We start from the raw sequence: 21,641 nt of genomic DNA, 5'->3' as shown, positions 1-21,641 counted from the left end.
TGTGGGGTCACACGTGCCAGCTCGGAGAGAAGTGCCAGGAAGTGCTGCCTGCAGCTCTTTAGAGCTCTTTGAGGATGATCTGGAACTTGTTCTCTGCCTCTACCATGTCCAGCAGAAAGGCCATGTGGTTGCTGTAGTGCTGGATGATGTTGTTGTCCATGTTCACCAGGATCCTACAGAGAACAACAATGGCTGGATCAGATGCAGCACACTGAAAGCAGTTCACTTTCCCCAGTCTGAGGGGCTCAACCACTGTTAATGAATGAATTAATTAATTAAAGCCATGGCACAACACAAGAGAAGACCCAGCACAGAACAGTCCCCAGCCCTGGGAGCTCTGTCATGGCACAGTCAGGAATTCCAGGGGGCTGCTGGGACTGGGGCTCTGGCACTGCAGGGTCTGGCACTGCATGGGAATCTTCCCAGCACCACCCCAAGCCCTGGATCCCAGCCCTGGCCTCCAGCAGGTGCCCCACAGAGACTCAGTGAGTCCCCAAAAGCTTCCCCAGCAGAGCTGATCCCTTCATCTCTGCCTGTCTCAGAGCAGGGAGCCACAGAAGTCACCTGTGCCTCTTGTGCTGTGCTCCCATCTGATCTCTAAACCACAAACGATCCCAGGGGTGTTGATCAGGAATCAGCCCTGGATTGTTCCTCCAGACCAAACCTCACCAAGATCCAAAATTGCTCATTATTGCTCCTGAGTCACCCTGGGACCGAGTTCATCTGCTGAGCTCACCCCCGTGGAAGGGCCATGGCTGGGGCAGGCCCTGCCCTGCTGCCAGGCCAGGCAGTCCCACTGAGCTCCTCTGGCTCTCAGCAGATGAAGATCTGCCCCTCGAGCTGTAATTACCAGGAGAAGATTGTTTAGGGTGGAGCAATAGGATAAAATTGTTGAAAATTAAATCTGGGGGAGCAGGAAGCTGGGCCTGACCCTGCCACCAGCCAGAGTGCAGCTATCTCCCATCTCCCACACTTCAGAAGTAGCTGCTGGCATGGGTCACGTCCAGCCTTCCTTAAACCAGGTGTCAAAATTATTTATTTAATCTAATTTCCAGGCGTGGCCTTTCCTTTTCATGAGATACCTCTTTGCTCCTCCTGCCTGGTTTCCCTCCCAGTCATCACCAAACACTCACTGCTTATCAGATCAAGGATGAACAAAACCAAAGCCAAGCTGAGTGAGGTGGCCTCTCCCCTGAAGCCACCAGTGCTGGTCTTTTCCTTTGGGGAGAAAATTCCCGTTTCTGGGGATGAGCAGCATCAGCAACAGGTGGAAGAACTCCTGACAAGTTCAGATGCTCACTATGGGCCCACCCTTCATCCTGAGCCAGGGACATTCCAGCATTTTTTGGAGAAGCAAACACTGATCCCTCTCTGATAAGTTCTCCATAACCTCAGGCTCTCAGACTGAGACACAAAGGATCACCACCAGACTCCCCAAACAATTCCACCTTCACCCAACTTCCTTTCCTTGGGAGACTTTACCCTCCAAACAAATATAATACAAATAAGCATTATCCCAAATCTTTAAAGCCCAGAAAGAGCTGAGTTTTATATGCTCCAAATAGCAGAGCCTGACATGGCTCTACCTTTTATTATCTTGTTAAAATGCTCTTGGAGCCAATGGCAGGGGCTGGAGAGGACAGGTTTGGAGGCACAGCATAAAAGCAGATGAGAGATTAGCTTACCCTCTTTTGCACTTTTTGTAGACTTTATAAATGCTTTCTTCAGGAAGCCCATACTTTTCTGAAATCTGTGAGAGAAAACATGGCAATTCCTTGTACTCGTAAAGTGAAATTCCCATGATAAAAATCAAAGATAACAGCGAGCCAGGGTGCTCAGCAGCAAAGGATTCCCCCTCAGTTTTACTGCAGAGAACAAAACCATGGCCTCAACATTCTCCTGGGCAAATTCAGTTTCGGTCTTGGGGTGGCAGGAGGTTTGTAGGTTTTTGCCAAGCATTTTCCATGAAAGTTTTTGACTCTCTGTGATGAGGGATGGGGGAAGGAGAAGATGGCAAAGAATGCTCTGTGTTGACATTTTTCAAACAGCCTATTTTTAAAAGTTTGTAAAACCAACAGAGCTTAGAGTGCAGCTATAAAGCCACCCCAAATCTGGGAGGTTTATTGTTTGTTTCCTTCCCAGCAGTCTCCAGAGAGGGCTGGGCTATCAGAGATGCTGCTGATAACCATGACACAAATATGTCCTTGTGCTCCTCAAACACAGCCAGGGAATTCCAGCACGAGGCCAGGGAGAGTTTCAGATCACACATCTCCAGCCTGGAGAATGGAAAAGGTGTTTGACAGTGGAAAATATGAGTGTGCTGTGCCAAGAGGAGACTTCCATGAGGATCTGGATGGGGCAGGAGGTGTGATCCTCCCTCTGCAGCACAACACAGCCACGCCAGGAGCTCTTGGGACAACGCAGCTCCTGCTCCCACTTCCACTTCCATTCCCCAGGGAGAGCAGGCAGGAGAGATGAGCAGCCCATTCCACTCCCCGTTCACCACCCCCATTCCCTTTTATCTGCAGTTTGTCCATTCCCCAGGGGCTCTGGGGACACTCACAGCTGTCCTGAGGCCCTGCAGATCCGGGGTCTTCAACATGAGAGCATCGAACACCTCCTCGGACTCCCTGCGCACGTAGAGCAGCACTGCAAGAGAGCAGGGCACGGTCAGGCTGCTGCCAGGGCTGCCAGAGCCCCGTGCCTCGTGGAGCTGAGGGTCCCAGCCTCACCTCTCTGGGGGTCTTCGTCCTTGCTCTGCTTTGGGGGCAGCGGGTCGAAGTCATCGGCGAAGGAGGCCCCGCTCCGCTTCAGGGGCAGCCTGGGCCAGGGGACAAACACACTAAGGAGGGACAGCAGGAGCACAAACACACCTGCAGCTCTGCCTGAACAGCCACTTACTCTAACAGACATCCAGCAATGAAGTATTGGTTTGTAATTACAGCAGCACGGTTGTAACTTCCTGCCTAAAGCACAGGGATGCTCAGGGAGCCTCCTGCACCTCCTGTGGGGCACTGGTGTCCCCACACAGAGAGCCCAGGCTGGGGGAGATTCTGCTTTTCAAGTGTGATTCCACTTCATTCCAGTTTATTTGAGCCCTTCAGTGACAGTTGTGATGTTTTATTCTCCCTTTCAGACATTGTCTCCGTGAGAACAACGGGACAATCAGGGAGCAGCTCGTGTTGGAGTGACTCTGACAGGGACAGAAATGTGTCCACGTTTCTGCAGCCCTGAGTCCTTCCAGGACAAGTTTAACTCATATTCTGACTCTCAGGGCATCAGGGAGACACCTGAGCTGTGTTATCCTGCCCTGGGGTATCCAACAGCCCTGACATTCCCAAAGGAGCAGAGCAGCTGATGGGTGGGAAATGCACACTGCTGCATCCTCACCTGTTTGCAGAGTTGGGAACAGCGGGAGGGAGCACCTGGAATGCAAAGAAATGGATCTGTGAGTTTGCACAGCATCACTGTGTGCTAGAATGACTGGGGAGGCAACTGGGGCACACTTTAAACATGATTTCCCTCCTCCTGACCCATCAGTTTTCCCACACAGTTAAACCCAAACATCTGTTTCTTAGATTAAATGAAATTTTATACAAAGAACTTCCCCAGATTCCCCGTTTTTGACAAACTGAGGCAGTGGTTTCTGAGGCAGGGAATGCTGAGGAGCTCTGAAGGACACTGGACAGAGGACAGTGAGGGGATGTCCCACCCACACAGGGACTGAGATGGTCACATTTTGCTATAATTTATTTTCTACTGTTATTTTTGCTCCCACTGCAGTCCCCTGCAGGTGTGTAAGGCACAGGAGCACCTGGCTGGAAGGAGCCTGGCGAGGTTACCTCACCCAGCACTGCTGGGACAGGGACAGGGACTTCAGCTCGGTCCCACAAAGAGCTGGGGTGAGGCTGGGGCTTTCCCCACGAGCCAGCTGCTGTGGGGGCACTGCCCAGCCGGGGAAGGGGGTGCCAGGCCCGAGGCACTCACCGAGCCACACCTCTGGGGGGTGGAGAAGTGCACGTTGGGGATGAAGAGCACGGGCTGCGTCTCCAGGTCGCTCTCGGGCCGCAGGAAGGTGATCTCGTTCCCTCTGAAGCCAGAGAGCAAACAGCCTTTCAGACCTACAGACGGAGAGTGCAGTTCATGTCAGCCCCTCGCTCTGGGAGAGGAGAGCCCCTGCCAAGGCTGCCCAGACACGCTGGGGCAGGACAGGAGCCTGCAGCACCTCCAGGGCAGCCCAGAGCATCCCCAGAGGCTGGAGGAGCTCCTGAGGGGCTCGGGGAGGGGAAGGAGCCCAGCGAGGGCCTGGCTGCTGCTGGGGGCTGAGGGCAGAGGCCTGGGGGCAGCTTTCAGCCAGGGCTTTCAGCAGGGAGCACACACAGGCTCTCACCGTTGTTGTTGGAGTCCAGGCATTTTCCTTTCCTTCGGAACTGTTTCCTTTCATCATCCCTCATTTTCCTCTCTGCTCCCTGTGGGAAGATCCAGCAAAATTTAGGACATTGACATTTCCAACATTGTCAAGAGAGGTTTCGTGGCCACCTCTGGGGTGTGAGGCAGCCTTAACTCAGAGATGGTCACCTCAGGGACCTTCCCCAGCCCAAGGCAGGACTCTCTGACACTCAGAAATTAGAAAAACAAAAATAAAATTTGCTTTTAAAAATGAAACACAGACAAGAATAGCTGTGAGAAATTTTTCCATGGGAAATATCTGAGATTGGGGAAGAACTTCCAAGGAAATTCTCATCTCTTTTGATATTTAACAACTGGTCAAAAGTAGAGTTTATTGTGAGGCACAGTCAGAGGTCTGGGCTGTTTTAGGCTCTCACAGCCTTTCTGGTTTTATTCGTGGGGCCTCTGACCAGCTGGGTTTTTGGAGTGGTGGGAAAGGAGTGCTGTACCTTGTCACAGAAGATCTTGATCTGGCAGACAGCCCTGTGCACCAGCTGGCTGCTGCCGCTGCCGCAGTCGTAGGTGTCGATCTGCAGGTTCAGGGGGACACCCTTCACTCCCTTCTGCGAGGAGAAGTCTGTGCTCAGGCAGTTCACCCCAATAAACACCTGAAACACGAACAGGATTGGAAACCTCCTCCTCAGCCAGCAGTGGGAGCAGGGCAGGGGCAAAAGGGCTCCTCCAGTGCCCCCAGGGCCAGCCTGGCAGGGAGCAGTTGGTTTCCCACCTGAGCCTCTCCCCCCACAGCAATTCCAGCTCTTTAACTCAGCCTCTCCACTCCCAAAGTCCTGCCTGGGGATGTTCTTGCTGATATTTCTGATCTTTCCTTTGAAAGGGACCCTCAGACAGCAAAGCCCTGCAGGAAGGGAGGAGGGCAAGGCTGCAGCCTCAGGAATTGCTCAGCAGTGCTGCTTAAATAAATATTCATCCCACACTGGGCTCTTTTATCACCAGGAGTTAACTCCAGTGGGAACTCTGGAAGAAAAGCTGAGCACAGCTCAAATCCAAACTGTATCTCCAAACTGCAATTCATTGGTGTGACCTTGGAATTCCCCTGGACCCTGGGGACAGATTTGCAGGTGGAGAAGCTCCCAGAGCTCCCTCAGCTCAGGATTTCAGCCCTGAAACCTGATGTCAGCTCCAGTCAGTTCTTAGGAAAGCAAACCTCTTCACTGGGGGGCAAAGTTTAATAGGAGAGAGAAGTAACAGGTGCCATGGCCAAGCCAAACACCCAAATACCTGAGCCCTCCTGTTCCCAGCCCCTGACCCCTCCTGCCTCACTCCCAGCCCTCACAGCTCTCTGAAGTCTCACCTCTACCTGCCCCAGGCCAGTGAGCGAGCAGAGTTTCTGCTAAGAGTTAAATCCAGTTTTGCTGAGATGCCCCCAGGGCTTGCCACATACCTGACATATTTCCATTTCTGACAGCTCTGCCTTGAAGACATTTGTTAACCTCTTGGGTTGTAAAAGACCCAGTTGCCTTTGGGCTTATTGAGATCCCAGAGCCAGGCAGGGTTTTCCCAAGCTTCAGAGACTTGGGGTATTTATGCTTCTCTTTTTTTTTCTTAGTTACTTAATCTGTTTTTCAATTCCCACTAGATACAAATTGTTAATGAGAGTCTGAGATGCAGAAGAGACAGCAGAGCTGCAAAGACGTTGCTGTAATGAACTTTCCTGGTTTTGAGGTGAAAAGGGATCTTGTGACCTGCCTGGTCCCCTTCACACCCACAGGCACAGCAGGGTGGTCAGTCATGTCTGCATCCCCTGTGGAAAGGGGGCTCTTTGTTCCCTGAGCTGGGGCTTATTCAAACAGGCTGCAGTACAAGTGAGCAGAGCCCTGAATTGCTGCAAAACCCTTTCTTCAGAGTTATCCATCAGCGCTAAGAAAACATCCCTGAGCCAGTCTGGGTGTACCCAGAGTGTTTATTAGCTCATGGCAGTGCTTAAGCACACACCGAGGCACGGTGTCCTGCTGCTGTCCTGCCAGGCAAACACTGCCTGGGGCCTCTGCAGTGCCAGGGCTGGCAGCTCTGTGTCCCCGGGCACTGGGGCAGGGCCTGGGCTCTCAGGAGGAGCTGCAGCTTTGCCGAGGACCATTCCCAGCCCCCCTGCACGGGCTCTCTGTACCTTGGCTTCCTCGTGGATGTTCCACACGAAGGACAGGGCATTGTAGGCCAGCTCCTCGATGTTCTGCACCGTGTTGAAGTTCTCCTTGCAGTCAGCTGGAAGGCAGGGGAGGAGCACTTCACACTGGGGCTGAAACTGGTGACATTCCCGAGGCCTCCCACCCCCAAATCCTGCCCCTGGCTGACTCCCAGGGCGAGGGAAGCCCTGGGGGGCACTGGAGGCAGAAGGAGCCCAGCCCCTCGTACCCACGTCGATGACTCTCTGCTTGGCCGTGGGCTGCCGGGAGTGCCAGTGCTTCCAGAACTTCAGCTGCTCCGTGGGGATCTTCTCGTTGTCAAACACGATCATCACCACGCTCTGCAACACAGCACAGCCAGCTGAGCACAGAGATCAGTGCCCCTGACCCCACAGCCAGCTGGGCACAGAGATCAGTGCCCCCTGACCCCACAGCCAGCTGGGCACAGAGATCAGTGCCCCTGACCCCACAGCCAGCTGGGCACAGAGCAGATCAGTGCCCCCTGCCCAGCACAGGGCAGATCAGTGCCCCCTGCCCAGCACAGAGCAGATCAGTGCCCCCTGACCCAGCACAGAGCAGATCACTGCCCCCTGCCCAGCACAGAGCAGATCAGTGCCCCCTGACCCTTCCATCCTGCACTGCCCTCTGGGCCACGTGAAACATGAAATTTTATGCTGGGGAAGCTGAGGAGGGCAGGGAAGGGATTTGGGCTCAGCCATTGGGCACATTCATCTCGGGGGCTGCTCCAAAGCCTGGCCACACATCCCAGGAGCAGGATGGGGTCCCTGGCTCAGAGCTCTTCCCAGCAGGGCCCCACTGGCCCTTTGTGCATTCCTGGGCTCCTGTGACAGGTTCCAGCTGCCAGGGAGGCTCTGCAGTGCAGCAGAGAATTATCCTGTGGGATTGAATCCACCCCGTTCATCCCTTTAAGCCAACATGAGCCACAAAGCCATTCCTGCTCACGTTCAGCTCTGTTCCCAGGCCAGAGGAGCTGCTGGATGTCCCATTCCAGAGCTGTCAGCAGAGCTGTCAGCCTGTCTCTGTCTCTTACCTTCACTTTATTTGAGGACAAGTGCAAACATTTGCTGTCTCCAGCTGTCCGCAGTGTGATGGGGTAGAACTGTCCTTTGTTGAGGTAGGCCATGGGAGAGTCCCCAGATTTGATGTGAATGGCTTTGGGTGACCCCAGAGTGTATTCAAAGTCACTTGGATGGAACAAAGAGAGAAGGATGAATAAGCACAAGTTGCTGTTTCACTGCAAAAGCAAAACAGAGCCCCAGGAGCCTCCACCCCACGGGTTACAGGCTCCAGTTTCTGCTCCATTCCCCACCTCACACACCTGACACAGCACATTCTGATCCTCCCCAACACCCTGGGGAGCAGCACTGCTCCAACAGCCTCATTTTAACCCCCAGTTTTGGCTTAAAAACCCCTGGATGTGATTGCAGCCAGTATTTTTGTGTGGATGGCAACAGAACCATTGCTCAACCAGCAAAACACACAAAAATGGGTTCCTGTGAAGGGACTTCTACAACATCCTAAACTCAGGTTCCTGTCTCCAATGCCATACCCATAACTGGCTGAGCCAGGAAGACTCTCCCTTAATGGTCCTGTACAAGAAGAACCTGCAGGACACCAACACCTGCTTGGTTATGCAGAACTGGGCTCAGAATCCCAGCTCTGGGACTCTCAGTGTGGTGAGAACTTTAATCTCTACAGAAAAGCTTTGTGGTGGCACACAGAGAAGGTGGCACTGCTGGCAATGGAAATTTGAAAGAAGAGCCTGAATTCAGCAGCTCTCAGGCCTTCACCAGCAGCTGTGAGCACTGAAACCATGAGGCCACAGCTGGTTTCTGCTGGGAGGAATCCGTGCAAGCCACCACCTGTACAGGAGCCTCCACTCAGACCCTTCAAGTGCCCTGTTTAGTCACCAACCCATCTTCTTCCTGCTCCACCTCCTGTGATGCCATCTCTGAAATTGGGCTTGGCAGCTCCTCTTATCTGGAGCCAGGAGAGGCAGAGAACTTCAGTGCACAAATAAACAGTGAGCAGGGAGCCTCTGGCTCGGGAGAGCTCTGTCTGTGTGAACATCCCCACGTCTGACAGCTGACTCACCCAGTCAGCTGACTCAGGAGCAAATAAAAAGTGGGAGGTGAAATAATGTTACCTGCTGGGAGGTTTGATTTGGTATCTGGAGCAGCAAAGTTCTGCCTGGCAGAGGGGTGGAAAGGAGGAAGGAATCCCTCTCATGTTTTAGGAATGAGAGGCAGTGGCACCCTCTAAAATCAAGGCTGACTAACAGTGCTAAGTGAGAACCTAAACCTTAGATTAGGGGAGGCTGATTATCACCCTCATGCCCTGCCAGCCTCCTTTTCCCTGTCATTTACCCCATTCCAAGTGGCCTGTGGGAAGATGGGGCAGCCACCTTGGTCCCTCTGTGTCACCCAGCCAAGCAGTGCTCCCTGGGAAGGGGCTGTCACCCTGAGATGTGACAGCAGATGGGCCTGGATTGGCCCCAGTCTGGGGGCAGAACAAGCCCAGCTTTGGTCTAAAAGCTTGTGGGACAGCCCCTTGCTCCAAAAACATCAGGGAGACACAACTGGTGTGTGCACAAGCACAGGCTCTGTCACTGCTCTGGTCACTGCCAAGGCTGGAGTGGGGATGCAGTCCTTCCCCAGGGAAGAGACAGAGCCAAGAGTTCCCTGGAACCCCAAGCCCTGGGCTGCTGTTACCTCTTCACTCCATCCGTGGGGAAGCTCTCGGGGCAGGGAGGCTCTGGCTGGGGTTTGAGGATGTCACTGAAGAGCAGCGTCTGCAGACAAGAGCAAACACAAACCCAGAGTCAAATCCCTCATGGCTTTGTCCATTCACCTCTCCCAGACACCACACCAGATGACTTCCAAATTCAACATAAACCCCCAGAAATCCAGCAGGAAGAGCAGCAGCTCCCAACGGAGAAGCAAAGCTCAGTTCCCCCCACCAGCCTGACCTCCTGGGGGTCCTCCTTGAAGGTGCTGTCGGGCTGCCAGCGCTGCTGCGGGGCCAGGGGCAGGCTCTCGAACAGGGAGCTCAGGGAGCTGCTGTCATACACGTCCCCCGGGGGCACCAGGAAGTTATCTGGGGTGGCTTCCAGCTTGCTGGTGCCCGGAGGGAGCAGGGCTGCCTTGTGAGGAGCAGGGACACCCTCGAGACTCAGGCCGTTCTTCTTGGGAGGCTCGCAGAACTCCTGGCTCATGGAGACGTTTTCTGACAGCAGCTTCATGAGGTGGGCTGAGCCATCGAAGGAGGGCAGCTCAGGCTCAAAATCCATCCCGTGGCAGTGCCTGCTGGAGAGAGTCCTGGCTCAGGGCAGGGCAGGGCAGGCACCCCCAGCACGGTGTCAGGGCCAGCAGGGTCTGGGAGCCTGGCAGCCCCTGGGCATCTCCACCCACAGCTCTCAGAGCAGCCAGCAAGAGCCAGAGGGGCTCAGCAGATAAGGGATGACCACAGGGAGTCAGGGAATATGGTCTGGACATGGTTTGGGGCTGCACATCCACTGCTCCTTCATTGAGGCCACCACACACTCAGAGCAGCAGGGGTGGTAAGAAAGGTGACTACTCTGTGGGCTGTCCATAAGTCTTTTCATGGCTCATTGATGCTGAAAGTTAATTTTTTATACCATTTTTTTAAGGAAAAACAATTATTGCACAAATTCACAAACTCCAGCAACTTAGGAAGCAAAAACCAAAACCAGCTTAACTCAGTTTACTTCTGAAGGAGTGAAGTATCACTTGAGGTTTATTCTGTCAAGTGGTTCAAGACTGACAATGCCAAAGTACAAAGCATCCAGGAAGGGGAACTGAGCTCACAGTGGCCATTAATGAGCCATTAATATAATAGTCAATTATCTGAAAACCTCAAAGGACAAATGGGAGTCACTGGAAGAGAATCCTGGGAGAGTGGAACAGAAACTCTCATCAGCCCAGGGAGTGAATGAGGATTTGGCCATTCAGTGCTCAATCCTTGTGCCCTTTGCAATTGTCACAAAATAGGAAATAAAGGCAATTTCTTCATCAGCTGCCAACCAGCAGAACCCCTGTGAACACAGCCAGACAGATGCTCAGGTGTGGAAATGGGTGTAGCTCCATTTTTACCTGCTTGGGACCTGGCCTAAGGAATTTTAATGTGTGTCTCAGGGTTAATGAGCTGCACTGTTGCTGGTAATAACACCGTGCTTTGATGTCTATTTTCTGCAAGCTCAGAGCCCCATCCTGCATTTCAGCAGCTGCAGGAGAGTGAGGCAGCTCCAGAGAGCAGGAACTGAAGCCAACCTCTTAGCCAGGTCATTGCGTGCCATCATCCCAGCTGGGAGAATCCTCTTCTCCTTGGGGACCTGGGACAAGGCAGAGCAGAGTCTGGTTAGGGTTGGATTTTGTTACAGGGAAACAGAGCAGAATTAGCCCTGTCTGATAAAAGCAGATAAAACCCCAAGAGAAGAACAAACAGCAGAGCAGGGCTCTGCCCTGGGCTCCCAAATAACCTTGGACAAGCCACAGCAGCTTGTTCTGGGCAGGGCCTTAAAAGCACCCAAGTGAGTGGGAAAATCATTGCTATTCCCAATCAGGGATAAATCAGATCCACACTGCTCAAAGCTCCATCCTACAGCAGCACTGGGAGAATAAAACTGGTGGGGTCTGCTCCAGCCCAACAGCCCTCAAAGCCCTCATGGGTAACAATCCAGGCTCAGGGCACCTGGGTTCAGGTTTTCCACACGTTCTGGATTCCCTCAAAGTGCTGGATTGTGCCTCAGTTTACCTCTGGGGATACTGGTGGCACAGTTTGTTGGATAAACAACTCAGGGGGCTCAGTAGATGGGGGAGCTCAGTAGAGGTCCCCTCTAAGGTGGTACGTGTTTTACACATATTTTACACCTCTTTTAGCCCAGTTTTACCCCAGTTTTAGCCCAGTTTTAGCCCAGCCCAGGGGCACCCACCATGTAGTAGTCATAGAGGAGGCTGAGGGCGGCCACGCTGTCGTCGTCCCCGTTCACCCTCATCATGGCCTTGGTGGCTGCAGTCAGGGGGTTCTCCAGGTAGGTTTTCCAGGCTTCATCCTCGCTGGTGTAGGGGAATTTCTGGAAGTTCATGGTGTCATTCTTCATCAGACGCACGGATCTGAAACTGGGGGGGCCAGGAATCAGGGAGGAGCTTTTCCCACAGAGGTTTCCATGAACTCAGGAAGGGCTTCCCCAAGGCTCAGTGGGATGGAGGAGGGATGTTCTCCTGCTCCTGAACTCCCAGAGCCTTTGGGATCACCACCTCTGCTGCTGTAGCTGGGCACAAAACCAGGCCAGAGCCTCTCCTGGGGTAGCTGCTCCCTGTCCTGCCCAGGGAGGAAAACCCCATCAGCTGCTCCTCCTCCAGCCCATCCTGCTCTGTCACAGGGGTGCTGGGCACCAAAAAGGGAGCAGGGAACAATTTTCCCTTGGATGTGGAGCTCCAGGCCAGCACAGCCCATCCAGATGAAACCAAACCTCATTGTTTTTCTTTGCTGCAGTCCATGGGTTTGAAATTATTTTTTTCCCAACCATTTGTAGATGATTTTACTCAGAGGGAAGCAGACAGGCAGATCACAACCCCCTCCCTTCCACTAAAAAATTCCTGACTGAGGTGAGGCTCGTGGGACTACGTGAGAAGCAACACACCAAAATAATGTCCTGCCTGTCCTCACTTCTGGCACTTTCTCCAGGCCTCTCCATCTTATGTTAATAAACTGTCAGACACTTAATTACCCAAACATGGGTCATCTTTCCTTTTCCTCCAGCAAGCCCTGCCAGCAGCCAGCCCAGCAGTGCCTCTGTGCATTCCCTGGGAGGTTGGAATCCTGGAATCCTGGAATTGTTTAGGTTGGAAAAGACCCCAGAGATCGAGGCCAGCCTTTGATGGAATCCCAGCACGTCCACAGAGGCTGAGCCCTGCTCCTGCCACACCTTCCTGTCACCTGCACCTGCTGCCACCACCACAGTCCACAGCATTCACCATAAAATAACATCTCTGTGGACAAAAATTCCCTTTTGCTCAAAGTGGAAATGTCCAGGAAGGACAAGACTGGGTTTTATTAGAAGAAAGGTTTTGAAAACTTCTTTAAATCTCCAAAGTTGCCAGGAGCTGACTGGAGCTGAACCATGACATCACCTGCTGATGTTTGTTCATGGAAAGGCAAAGGAAACCTTCAGGAGTTACAGCAATGAATGCTACAGTTTAATGGCATTTTTATAAGGAATAAATTGTTTTCATTAAGCCACTATCCATATATTTATAAAAAGTCCTGGTCTAGACTTTTAAGTGAATCATTCAGAGAACAATAATTCCTCTTGGGAGGAACCTGGCATCCCTGAAACTCCCCGTGGATGCTCTGGCACCAGGCACTGCCCCCCTGCACAAACCCACATTAAACCGTGCAGGGATGCCTTGGGATGCCCCTGGCTCAGACTGCCGAGCTCTCCTTAGCTCACACTCCTGCTTGGGTCCTCCCCTGCCTAACAAAACAAACTACAGCACAGAATTGCTCTGCAGTTCAGGAATTACAGCTGATTTTTGACATGAAGCCACCAAGGGCTGTTTCTGCTGTCTGTGGCACCTTTTCCTTAAGGAATCCTTTGCTTTCCCTGCACACCCGAGCTCTGGAGCCCGGCAGAGAAAAACACACGGGGCAGGATGGAGCAACAAAGCACTGGGGAGCTTAGCAAAGCACCCAGGTAACCAGGAGAAATGGCTAAATGAGAGCATCCCTTGTGTGATTATTCCCTTCTGCCTCCCTGCCCCTCACCTCTGCTGGGAGAAACCCTGGAAAAGGCACCCAGGGACTCCTGGCCTGGCCTGGCAGAGAGCAAAGGCAAAATGCCCTGAGCTGGAGAGAGCCAAAGGTGGGCACACAGAGCTCCTGGTGCTCCTGGGAGCAGAGCCCAGCAGAGGGGACAGCAGAGGGGACAGCAGTTCAGGACAGCAGTTCAGGACAGCAGGGGTGGCAGCAGAGGGGACAGCAGTTCAGGACATGCTGGGAGCTTCAGGCAGGTTCTGAGGTGCTCAGAAGCCACAGAAGCCATGAGAGACAGAGCAGCTGCTCCATGCACTGGGAACTGCACTGGTCCCAGTGAGGCTGGGCTTCATCCCGCTGAGGAGTGGCACAAGTGACAGGAATTGCACCTTTATCCCACCTTGTTCCTGTTCCAGAGTCCATGGGATCCCTGGAAGGCACTGGGATGTGTGACTGAGCCCCTCAGAGCCCACCCTGCAGGGGGGTGAGGGAACATGCCCCCCATTCACTGCCAGCCTCAGGGCTGAGAGGTCAGCCCTGCTCTGACCCTGTTCCCAAAGTCACCACGGCTCCCCAGCATCTGAGGAGAGAGGTGATCTGAGCAGATGAGCAGCTGTGGTGACAAGTCCAAGGCACCTTTTTGACACCAGGACCTACAGGACACGGTGCTCAGTTTGCTCCCCCAGCCCTTCAGAACTCACAGATCCCATCAGCAACCTCTGTGAGGCACAGCTGCAGGGAAGAGTCACCCAAATCCAGATCCAAACACAGCAGGAAAGTCACCCAAATCCAGATCCAAACACAGCAGGAAAGTCACCCAAATCCAGATCCAAACACAGCTGAACTTTACTTTCCTCGCTGCCTGTGATGCCCCTGCACGTGGCCAGGCCGTGTTTGCCCATTCCAAGCTCCCTGCTCTGTTTGGCAAAGCCAGAGCTCCTTCCCAGGCCAGGGAAACACAAACACTGGGACCAGCAGCCTCCCTGCCCCCTGTGCACACCGGAGCTGCAGCCTGGGGCCATGAGCAGAGCAGGATTTGGGGCAGGGAGCAGTCTGTTTGTTTCCAAACACTTGGGAGTGTGACACAAGGTGATCCCAGCTCCTCTCCCGCTCCAGCCCACCCCTCCTCTGTTTCCCCAATTTCTCCTGGTGATGGATAAACACTCAGGGCTGTGCTGGAGCAGGAGAACATGCCCAAAGGGTCCAGGTGGGGACACCAGCCAAGCAGGAAAGAGCCCTTGAACTCCTTCTGCCTCTGCTGGGTGTCTGTGGAGGCTTTGCTGGCCTTTGAGCTCGGTGGGGCTGCCTTTGTTCTCCCCACTACACCTGATTAAGCTCCAGCCTAAATCCTGGCCCTGCCAGATGCTGTGGCTGCAGAGCAGCATCACTCTGAGCCCTGTGAGCAGCACCACTGAGCCCAGTGAGCAGCATCACCCTGTGAGCAGCACCACTGAGCCCTGTGAGCAGCACCACTCTGAGCCCTGTGAGCATCACACTGAGCCCTGTGAGCAGCATCACCCTGTGAGCAGCACCACTGAGCCCTGTGAGCATCACTCTGAGCCCTGTGAGCATCACTCTGAACCCAGTGAGCAGCATCACCCTGTGAGCAGCACCACTGAGCCCTGTGAGCAGCACCACTCTGAGCCCTTCTGAGCATCACTGTGAGCCCTGTGAGCAGCACCACCCTGTGAGCAGCACCACTGAGCTCTGTGAGCAGCACCACTCTGAATCCTGATGAGCAGCATCACTGAGCCCAGTGAGCAGCATCACTGTGAGCCCTGTGAGCAGCAGCAGAAATGAGGCACAGGACAGAGCCCCCAGCCCTGAGGAGCTCAGGGGTGCCCCAGGCAGCTCCTGTGGGGGTTCCATCAGCTCTGGGCTTGGCCATTGCCCTCTCCTCCCTCTTGAAAGAGCCCTGGTGCTCCCCAGGTTCTTGTCAGAAGTTCAGGGCAGGATCAGCAGTGCCCTGGGCAAGGCAGGGCCAGCAGCTCTCCCTGGGCAGGGACTGCAGCCTGCACACCCCTGTCAGGAAGGACAGCATCCCTCCAAGGGCCCTCAGTACTGAAGCCAAACCTCTCAGCTAAGCTGTGATTTTGTAATTCCTCTGCAGGTTTAATAAACAAGCATACCTGAAGACAAGGTGACAGCACAGCCAGCAGTGAGTGCATTGTCACCAGCCCACTCACACAGCCAGGCAAAAATCCAAACAGAGACAGAACCAGGAAAAAAAAAAAACCCAGAAAGAAACACAACAAACACAGACTAATGATGGAAAACAGTGCTGGGGTGCCAAGCACAACACAGTGTCACTCCACAGGCCCAGGAGACCACGCTCTCTCTCATGGCCCCTGACCTGCACTGCCTACGGGATATTTCCTGGGATATTTTCTCTGGCAGCTGCAGAACAATGTGGGCTCTGTCACTGGCTTTGTGCAGGGCCATTTCAGCAGCACCCTCAGCCCAGGGTTAACTCAGCTCAGCCACCCAAAGACTCCCAGCAGTGCAGGAGCTTCTCCTTCCCTGGGTTCTGTGTGGCACAGGGGGGATCCAGGACCCTCCCCAGCCTGGCACAGCACGGGGCACCCTGCAGGAATGTGCCTGCCTGGCATGGGAAGGAAAGGGAACACCATGAACAGCTTTGGGAGATGGCTCCTGATTCCCACAGGGCTCTGGGGGTGCCAGTGGAGCTCAGTGGTGACTCCTTGGTGGGGTGGGCACTGATCCCCCCCAGCAGATCCAGCTGGGAGCTCTGCAGGCTGAGCCAGACAAAGCTCCTGGGGCAGCTGCTCCTGGGGAAAGTGCAGGGATCCCCTCCCCTGGTCCTCCTGGGGAAAGTGCAGGGATCCCTCCCCTGGCCCTCCTGGGGAAGGTGCAGGGATCCCCTCCCCTGGCGCTCCTGGGGCTCCCACCAAGAAACCTCAAACCAGCTCAACATTTGTGCTTTTTCACCCAGCCTAACTCCTGCTTCTGCAGCTCTTTATTCTCACAGCAGAAGGACCTGGGGACAGGATTGACACTGAAATGCCATCCCATGCCTGGGATGTTTGGGGACAGCAGCTGGGGCTGTGCCTTACCCCAGGACATCACCCTGGAGGGATCCACCCACCCCATGCCACTGCACAAACCAGCCCTGCCCTAGTGCCTCCCCTGGCCAGCAGAACAAAGCTCAGCACAGGATCCCTCTGCAGTTCAGGAATTATGGCTGATTTCTCCCAGAAGCAATTTCTGATGTCAGGTGGTTCTGTTTTGGGATGTCCTGAGTTTCAGGGATATCTGACTCCAAAGGGAGACACAAAACCAGGCCCTGAGCATCTGCTCCCACTCTGAAATATTGCTGTGAACTTCCCTCTCATTCCTGTTTTCATTGTGGACAGATACAGGCACTTTATGGATACAAAGCCTCACTGTCCCAACACATCACACTTTGCACTGAGGCTCCCAGTGCTTCACCCACCAAAAGGAAGATGACACAGGTAATTTTTGTAGATTCTCTAACTCCAACAGCCATGACTTCTAAATAACATGAACTTTTAAAAAATCCCTGTTTTACAAGATGTGGATTTAAACCCACCAACGGTAGCCATAATACACAAACTTCTGCAACAAAATTTGTTTCTTTTTTCCTCCTCCTCAGTGTGGTTTTTTAAGCCAGTAATCAGCTATTATGGCTTGTCTGTGCTTAGAACAAAGCCCAGCTTTACTCAGTGTCCTCTGCTTCCCTCAGCACACCCTGCCAGAGGCTGCTGCAGGGACACACTGGGGATGTCCCACGTTTCCAAGGAAGCAGTGAGCCAAGGAGAGCAGAGACTGGAGCTTCCAGCCTCAGTGCTGTGCTCAGTCCCAGCACAGTCGTGTCCCACCCCAGGGATGTGCTGATCCCTCCCTGCCTGGCTGCAGCCAGAGCTCACGCCTGGCACGGGGTTTGTGCCCTGCTGAAGGTGGCAGAGGTGGATCCTGTTGCCCAAGAGGCTCCAGGAAGCTGTGCCAGGGCAGGACACTTGACAGGAGGCTCACATGGAGCCTGCTCCCTGCCCTGCCCCTGTGCCAGCAGCTCTTCCCCCTCAGCTGCTCCAAGGCCCTGCAGGGGCACAGCAGGGTGGGCTCCCCACTGTGCTTTTCCCTGTCCCTTCCCATCCTGGAGGGATTTTCCCCTGAACAATCTCAGCTCCAGGTCTCCCACAAGGTGCACTCTGTCCCCCTGCTTGGGTTCAGTGTCCTGTGAGCACAGGAGCAGCAGCTTCTGCTTCATTTTGGTTTTGGTATTTCAGTTTAATACAAAAACCAGCCCCAGCACAAGGTGCTTCAGAGAATGGTTTTGCCAAACAAACCTGACCCAGCCCGCAGAACCAGGCAGAGCTCAAGTGCCAAGGAGGGCATGGCAGGAGCAAGAGCTGGGCAGTGCCAGCTGCCCTGGGGCTCTCAGCACTCGAGCTGTGAACAGGCTGGGGACAGGGATGGGGTCTGGATCAGCCTCACCCCCACAGTCAGAGCTACAGCCAGAACACCCAAAGGGACAAGAAATGAACCATCACAGAACCCTGCAGTGGTTTGGGCTGGCAGGGACCATCCAGGCCATGGCAGGGACACCTCCCACTGTCCCAGGTGCTCCCAGCCGTGTCCAGCCTGGCCTTGGGCACTGCCAGGGATCCAGGGGCAGCCACAGCTGCTCTGGGCACCTGTGCCAGGGCCTGCCACCCTCACAGGGAGGAATTTCTTCCCCAAATTCCATCTAACTCCAATGTCTTCCATATTTCTTACCCTCCAAGCTTGGAAACTTGGCTGTGAGCAATGGCAATATAATCATATGTTCAATAATGAGTCCCACTGATTACCATTTTTCAGCTGGTGCCTTTTTCCTCCTCGAGCACACACAATTCCAGGATCTCTGTCCCTGCCAATCAGCTGATCCCAAGGGCTGGCAGGTGCAATCCAGGTACAAGTGCATTTTTGGATGAATATGTTACACTGATCAACAATTCAATCCCCAGCCGGAGCCGAGCCAGAGCAAATCCTCCTCAGAGCAATTGTCTTTATTCTGCAAATTTCCCTGGAACCATTCCCATGGACCAATCAGCCCAAAATGTGACCCAAAGCATCAAAGCAGAGATACTGTGCAAATGTTGATTCACCCCTGCTTTGAGTCTGGAGTTTATTCAGAGCCTTTTACTCCTTTGTTGGGAATTGCATAGCAGTTATTTGATTGTTGTTTCTTTAATTTACAAATCTCTTTTTCTCTTTACATAACTTTAAAAAAATAAAAAAAAAAATCCAAGCCAGCCTCCCTTGCTCCAGCTCGGTTATCCCTTGTGTGCTTTGCTGCCAGGATTTTATAAAAGGGCTTTAACTTTTCATTCACCAGGAGCATAACTCAAGTTTTAATAACACACCTTATGCATGACAAAAATTTGCTTCTGGCGATCATGGTTTCGACCACAAAACCACAACTGGGAGTAACTCCTGGTTAACTCCTTCCAGCCCACGCAGGCAGAGTTAGACACAGGTTCAGTGGAGAAGACTATGGAAATCAGCAGTTAGAATATTTTAAAATAGGCAAAACATCTCCCCCTCCCATGCCGCGCCGCTGCCTTCCCAGTCCTCTCTGGGAATTTTAAATCCCAAAGGGAGAGGTGGGATTCTTCCCCTGGAGGAACGGGGCTATCGCAGCTCCTGAGCATCAGCCACATCTGGGCAGATGTGCCGGGCTGGCTCCGGGGCGGCGGGAGCGGGGCACGGACACGGCTCCGAGGCTGCTCCGCTGTCTGCCCAACCCCTCCCCGGCGATTATCGCGACATTCGCAGCTCCTCGGAGCTTTAGCAGCCTCTTCCCAGCTTCCTGCCCCGCTGACGCCTTTTCCCCCGAGCGTGTCCCTGCTCTCCGCTCCCACGGAATTCCCATCGGGAGCTGCTGCCCTGAGCCCTGCGGGGCTTTGGCCGGGCAGCTCCCGGCCCGTGGTGACCCGAAATGTCCCCCGGGCTCTGCCCGGGCTCGGTTCGGGGCTGCCGAGGGGTTTATCCATCGAAATAAAGCGGGATTTCCAAAATCTGCAGGTGTTCCCGAAGGATGGGTTTATGGGGAAGCCTCGCTCGGAGCTCTCGGTGCCCAAAGGCAGCCCCGGGGCTGCTCCCCCTGCCCCGGCAGCCTCAGGGTTAACAGAGGCAGCAGCCGTGTAATTCCCGGCCGTAATTAGCGATAAATCCATCAATCGCACACTCCCAGAGCCGAACACGTCCTCCCTCTCAAACCTAAAAAGCACCGCTTCGAAATGACCCAAAAACTTCGGAAAGCGAAAATTTCAGTGACGGATTCTCAATCAATCCGAGCGGATTGATCCCAGGATTTACATAAAATAATAATTAGTGCTGTGCCTTTGCAGGGCTCTTAATTAGGAGGAGATGGGCTGACACAGCAGCTCTTGTAAACACACACGGGCGAGCGGGTTTTTCCCAAAAAACACCTTCCAAGCACCACATCCCTGCACAGAGGGATGTCATTTCTATTTCTTGATCAATATTTTACGCACAAATCCTCCACGCAGGAGGGCCGGTGTTTAGCACTGACTGCCAGCAGCACTCAGCAGATTTATTCACTGCTCCGCAGCCTTTCCCACAGCTGCCACGCCAGGCTGACACTTGTTTGCTTTTATTTCAGGCAAACTGACACCATCAGCATCCAAAACTCCAAAATATTTCGGAGGTGTCAAAATTAGAAACGAGAGTTATACAGGATCGGTAGGTGTTAAAAGCTTTTTCTTATTTAAAAGAATAAATTATTTGATAGGGTCATAGTGTGAATCCAATTACTTAACAAAAAAAAAAAAATCCAAACAAACAACAAAAATCACCCAAAAACAAACCCCAAAACAAACAAAAAACCTAAAGAAAAAAAAACCAAACCAAAACAAAAAAAAACCCAACACCTCTACCCAAACAAACAAACCAAAAAAAAAAAAAAAAAAAAAAAAAAAAAAGGAAAAAATCATAAAAACCCTCAACAAAAACAACAAAAAAGACACACAACAATCCCCACCCCCAGCAACTAGAGACTGGTAAATCCTTTGGAAGGTATTTTCTCAAATAAATAAATATAAAATTAAAGCAGATTCCTGTAGCTGCTGTTAGATTTTGTTGGACAGAGGCAGAGCACATTGGCTTTAGACATAAACCCCATGTGTCAGCTTTAGCTGGGAATAAAAAAATAACCAGGAGCGTGGTTTTTAACAGGTTCTAAATGGAAAGGAGGGATTCCTAAGGAGCAATACCCAAGGAGGGAATCCCAAGGAGCGATTCCTCAGGAGGGATTTCTCCGGTGGGATTCCCAAGGAGCGATTCCTAAGGAGCGATTCCCCAGGAAGGATTCCCAAGGAGGGATTCCTCAGGAGCTATTCCCAAGGAGCGATTCCTAAGGAGCGATTCCCAAGGAGGTAATCCCAAGGAGGGATTCCTCAGGAGAGATTCCCAAGGAGCGATTCCTCAGGAGCGATTCCCAAGGAGCGATTCCTCAGGAGCTATTCCCAAGGAGGGATTCCCCAGGAAGGATTCCCAAGGAGGGATTCCTCAGGAGCTATTCCCAAGGAGCGATTCCTAAGGAGCGATTCCCAAGGAGGTAATCCCAAGGAGGGATTCCTCAGGAGAGATTCCTCCCCAGAGCAGCACCAGCCGAGGCAGCGACAGAAAATCAGGAAAACGATTCCTCAGGAGCTATTCCCAAGGAGGGATTCCCCAGGAAGGATTCCCAAGGAGGGATTCCTCAGGAGCTATTCCCAAGGAGCGATTCCTAAGGAGCGATTCCCAAGGAGGTAATCCCAAGGAGGGATTCCTCAGGAGAGATTCCCAAGGAGCGATTCCTCCCCAGAGCAGCACCAGCTGAGGCAGCGACAGAAAATCAGGAAAACGTTCCCATCCCGTTCTTTCCTGCCTGACCAACATCTGGGCAGGCAGAGGAGCAGCCCCGGCAGCAAAGGGGAGAGGGGAGGAAAGGCTTGCACTTACTCCAGCTCATGGGCCATTGGCGCGGTGCGGAGCGCTGGCTCGGCTCGGCTCGGCTCGGCTCGGCTGCTCACACGGACATTCCCTGCCAGGTGTTTGATTTATGGCAGCAGCTCGCACAGGTGGGGCGGCCCCGCCGCGATTGGCTGCCGGGACAGGTGCCCTGGGACAGGTACACCCAGACAGGTGCAGCGTAACCCTGTCCCTGCCGGCCCGCCGGGGAAAACCCCCCCGGGGACGGGATAAAGGGGCGGAATCGGGGATTCGGCG

At 53.4% G+C, this 21,641-nt stretch overlaps 1 protein-coding gene across 3 annotated transcripts; it reads right to left on the bottom strand.

Moving 5' to 3' along the window:
- Positions 1–58: 58 nt before the first annotated feature.
- GRHL3 (grainyhead like transcription factor 3) lies at positions 59–21,391 on the bottom strand. Of its 3 annotated transcripts, none has more exons than XM_041460867.1 (16): positions 21,375–21,391; positions 11,563–11,749; positions 10,901–10,962; positions 9,580–9,913; positions 9,323–9,402; positions 7,642–7,795; positions 6,820–6,931; positions 6,575–6,669; positions 4,899–5,057; positions 4,391–4,469; positions 3,988–4,121; positions 3,391–3,425; positions 2,733–2,821; positions 2,564–2,649; positions 1,686–1,750; positions 59–173 (listed from the first exon to the last, which is right to left on the bottom strand). In XM_041460867.1, the coding sequence occupies exons 1-16, from the start codon at positions 21,389–21,391 to the stop codon at positions 59–61; spliced, it is 1,803 nt and encodes a 600-aa protein (XP_041316801.1). The 3 variants fall into 3 exon arrangements, with proteins under 3 accessions (XP_041316801.1, XP_041316802.1, XP_041316800.1); XM_041460868.1 differs by lacking the exon at positions 21,375–21,391 and adding an exon at positions 14,344–14,354; XM_041460866.1 differs by lacking the exon at positions 21,375–21,391 and adding an exon at positions 12,255–12,327 and having other exon boundaries at positions 11,563–11,776.
- Positions 21,392–21,641: the final 250 nt, after the last annotated feature.

The sequence above is a fragment of the Pyrgilauda ruficollis genome, unplaced genomic scaffold (assembly GCF_017590135.1).
Source record: "Pyrgilauda ruficollis isolate IOZ18807 unplaced genomic scaffold, ASM1759013v1 scaffold149, whole genome shotgun sequence".
NCBI lineage: Eukaryota > Metazoa > Chordata > Aves > Passeriformes > Passeridae > Pyrgilauda > Pyrgilauda ruficollis.
This window is presented reverse-complemented; position numbering and strand designations above follow the sequence as displayed.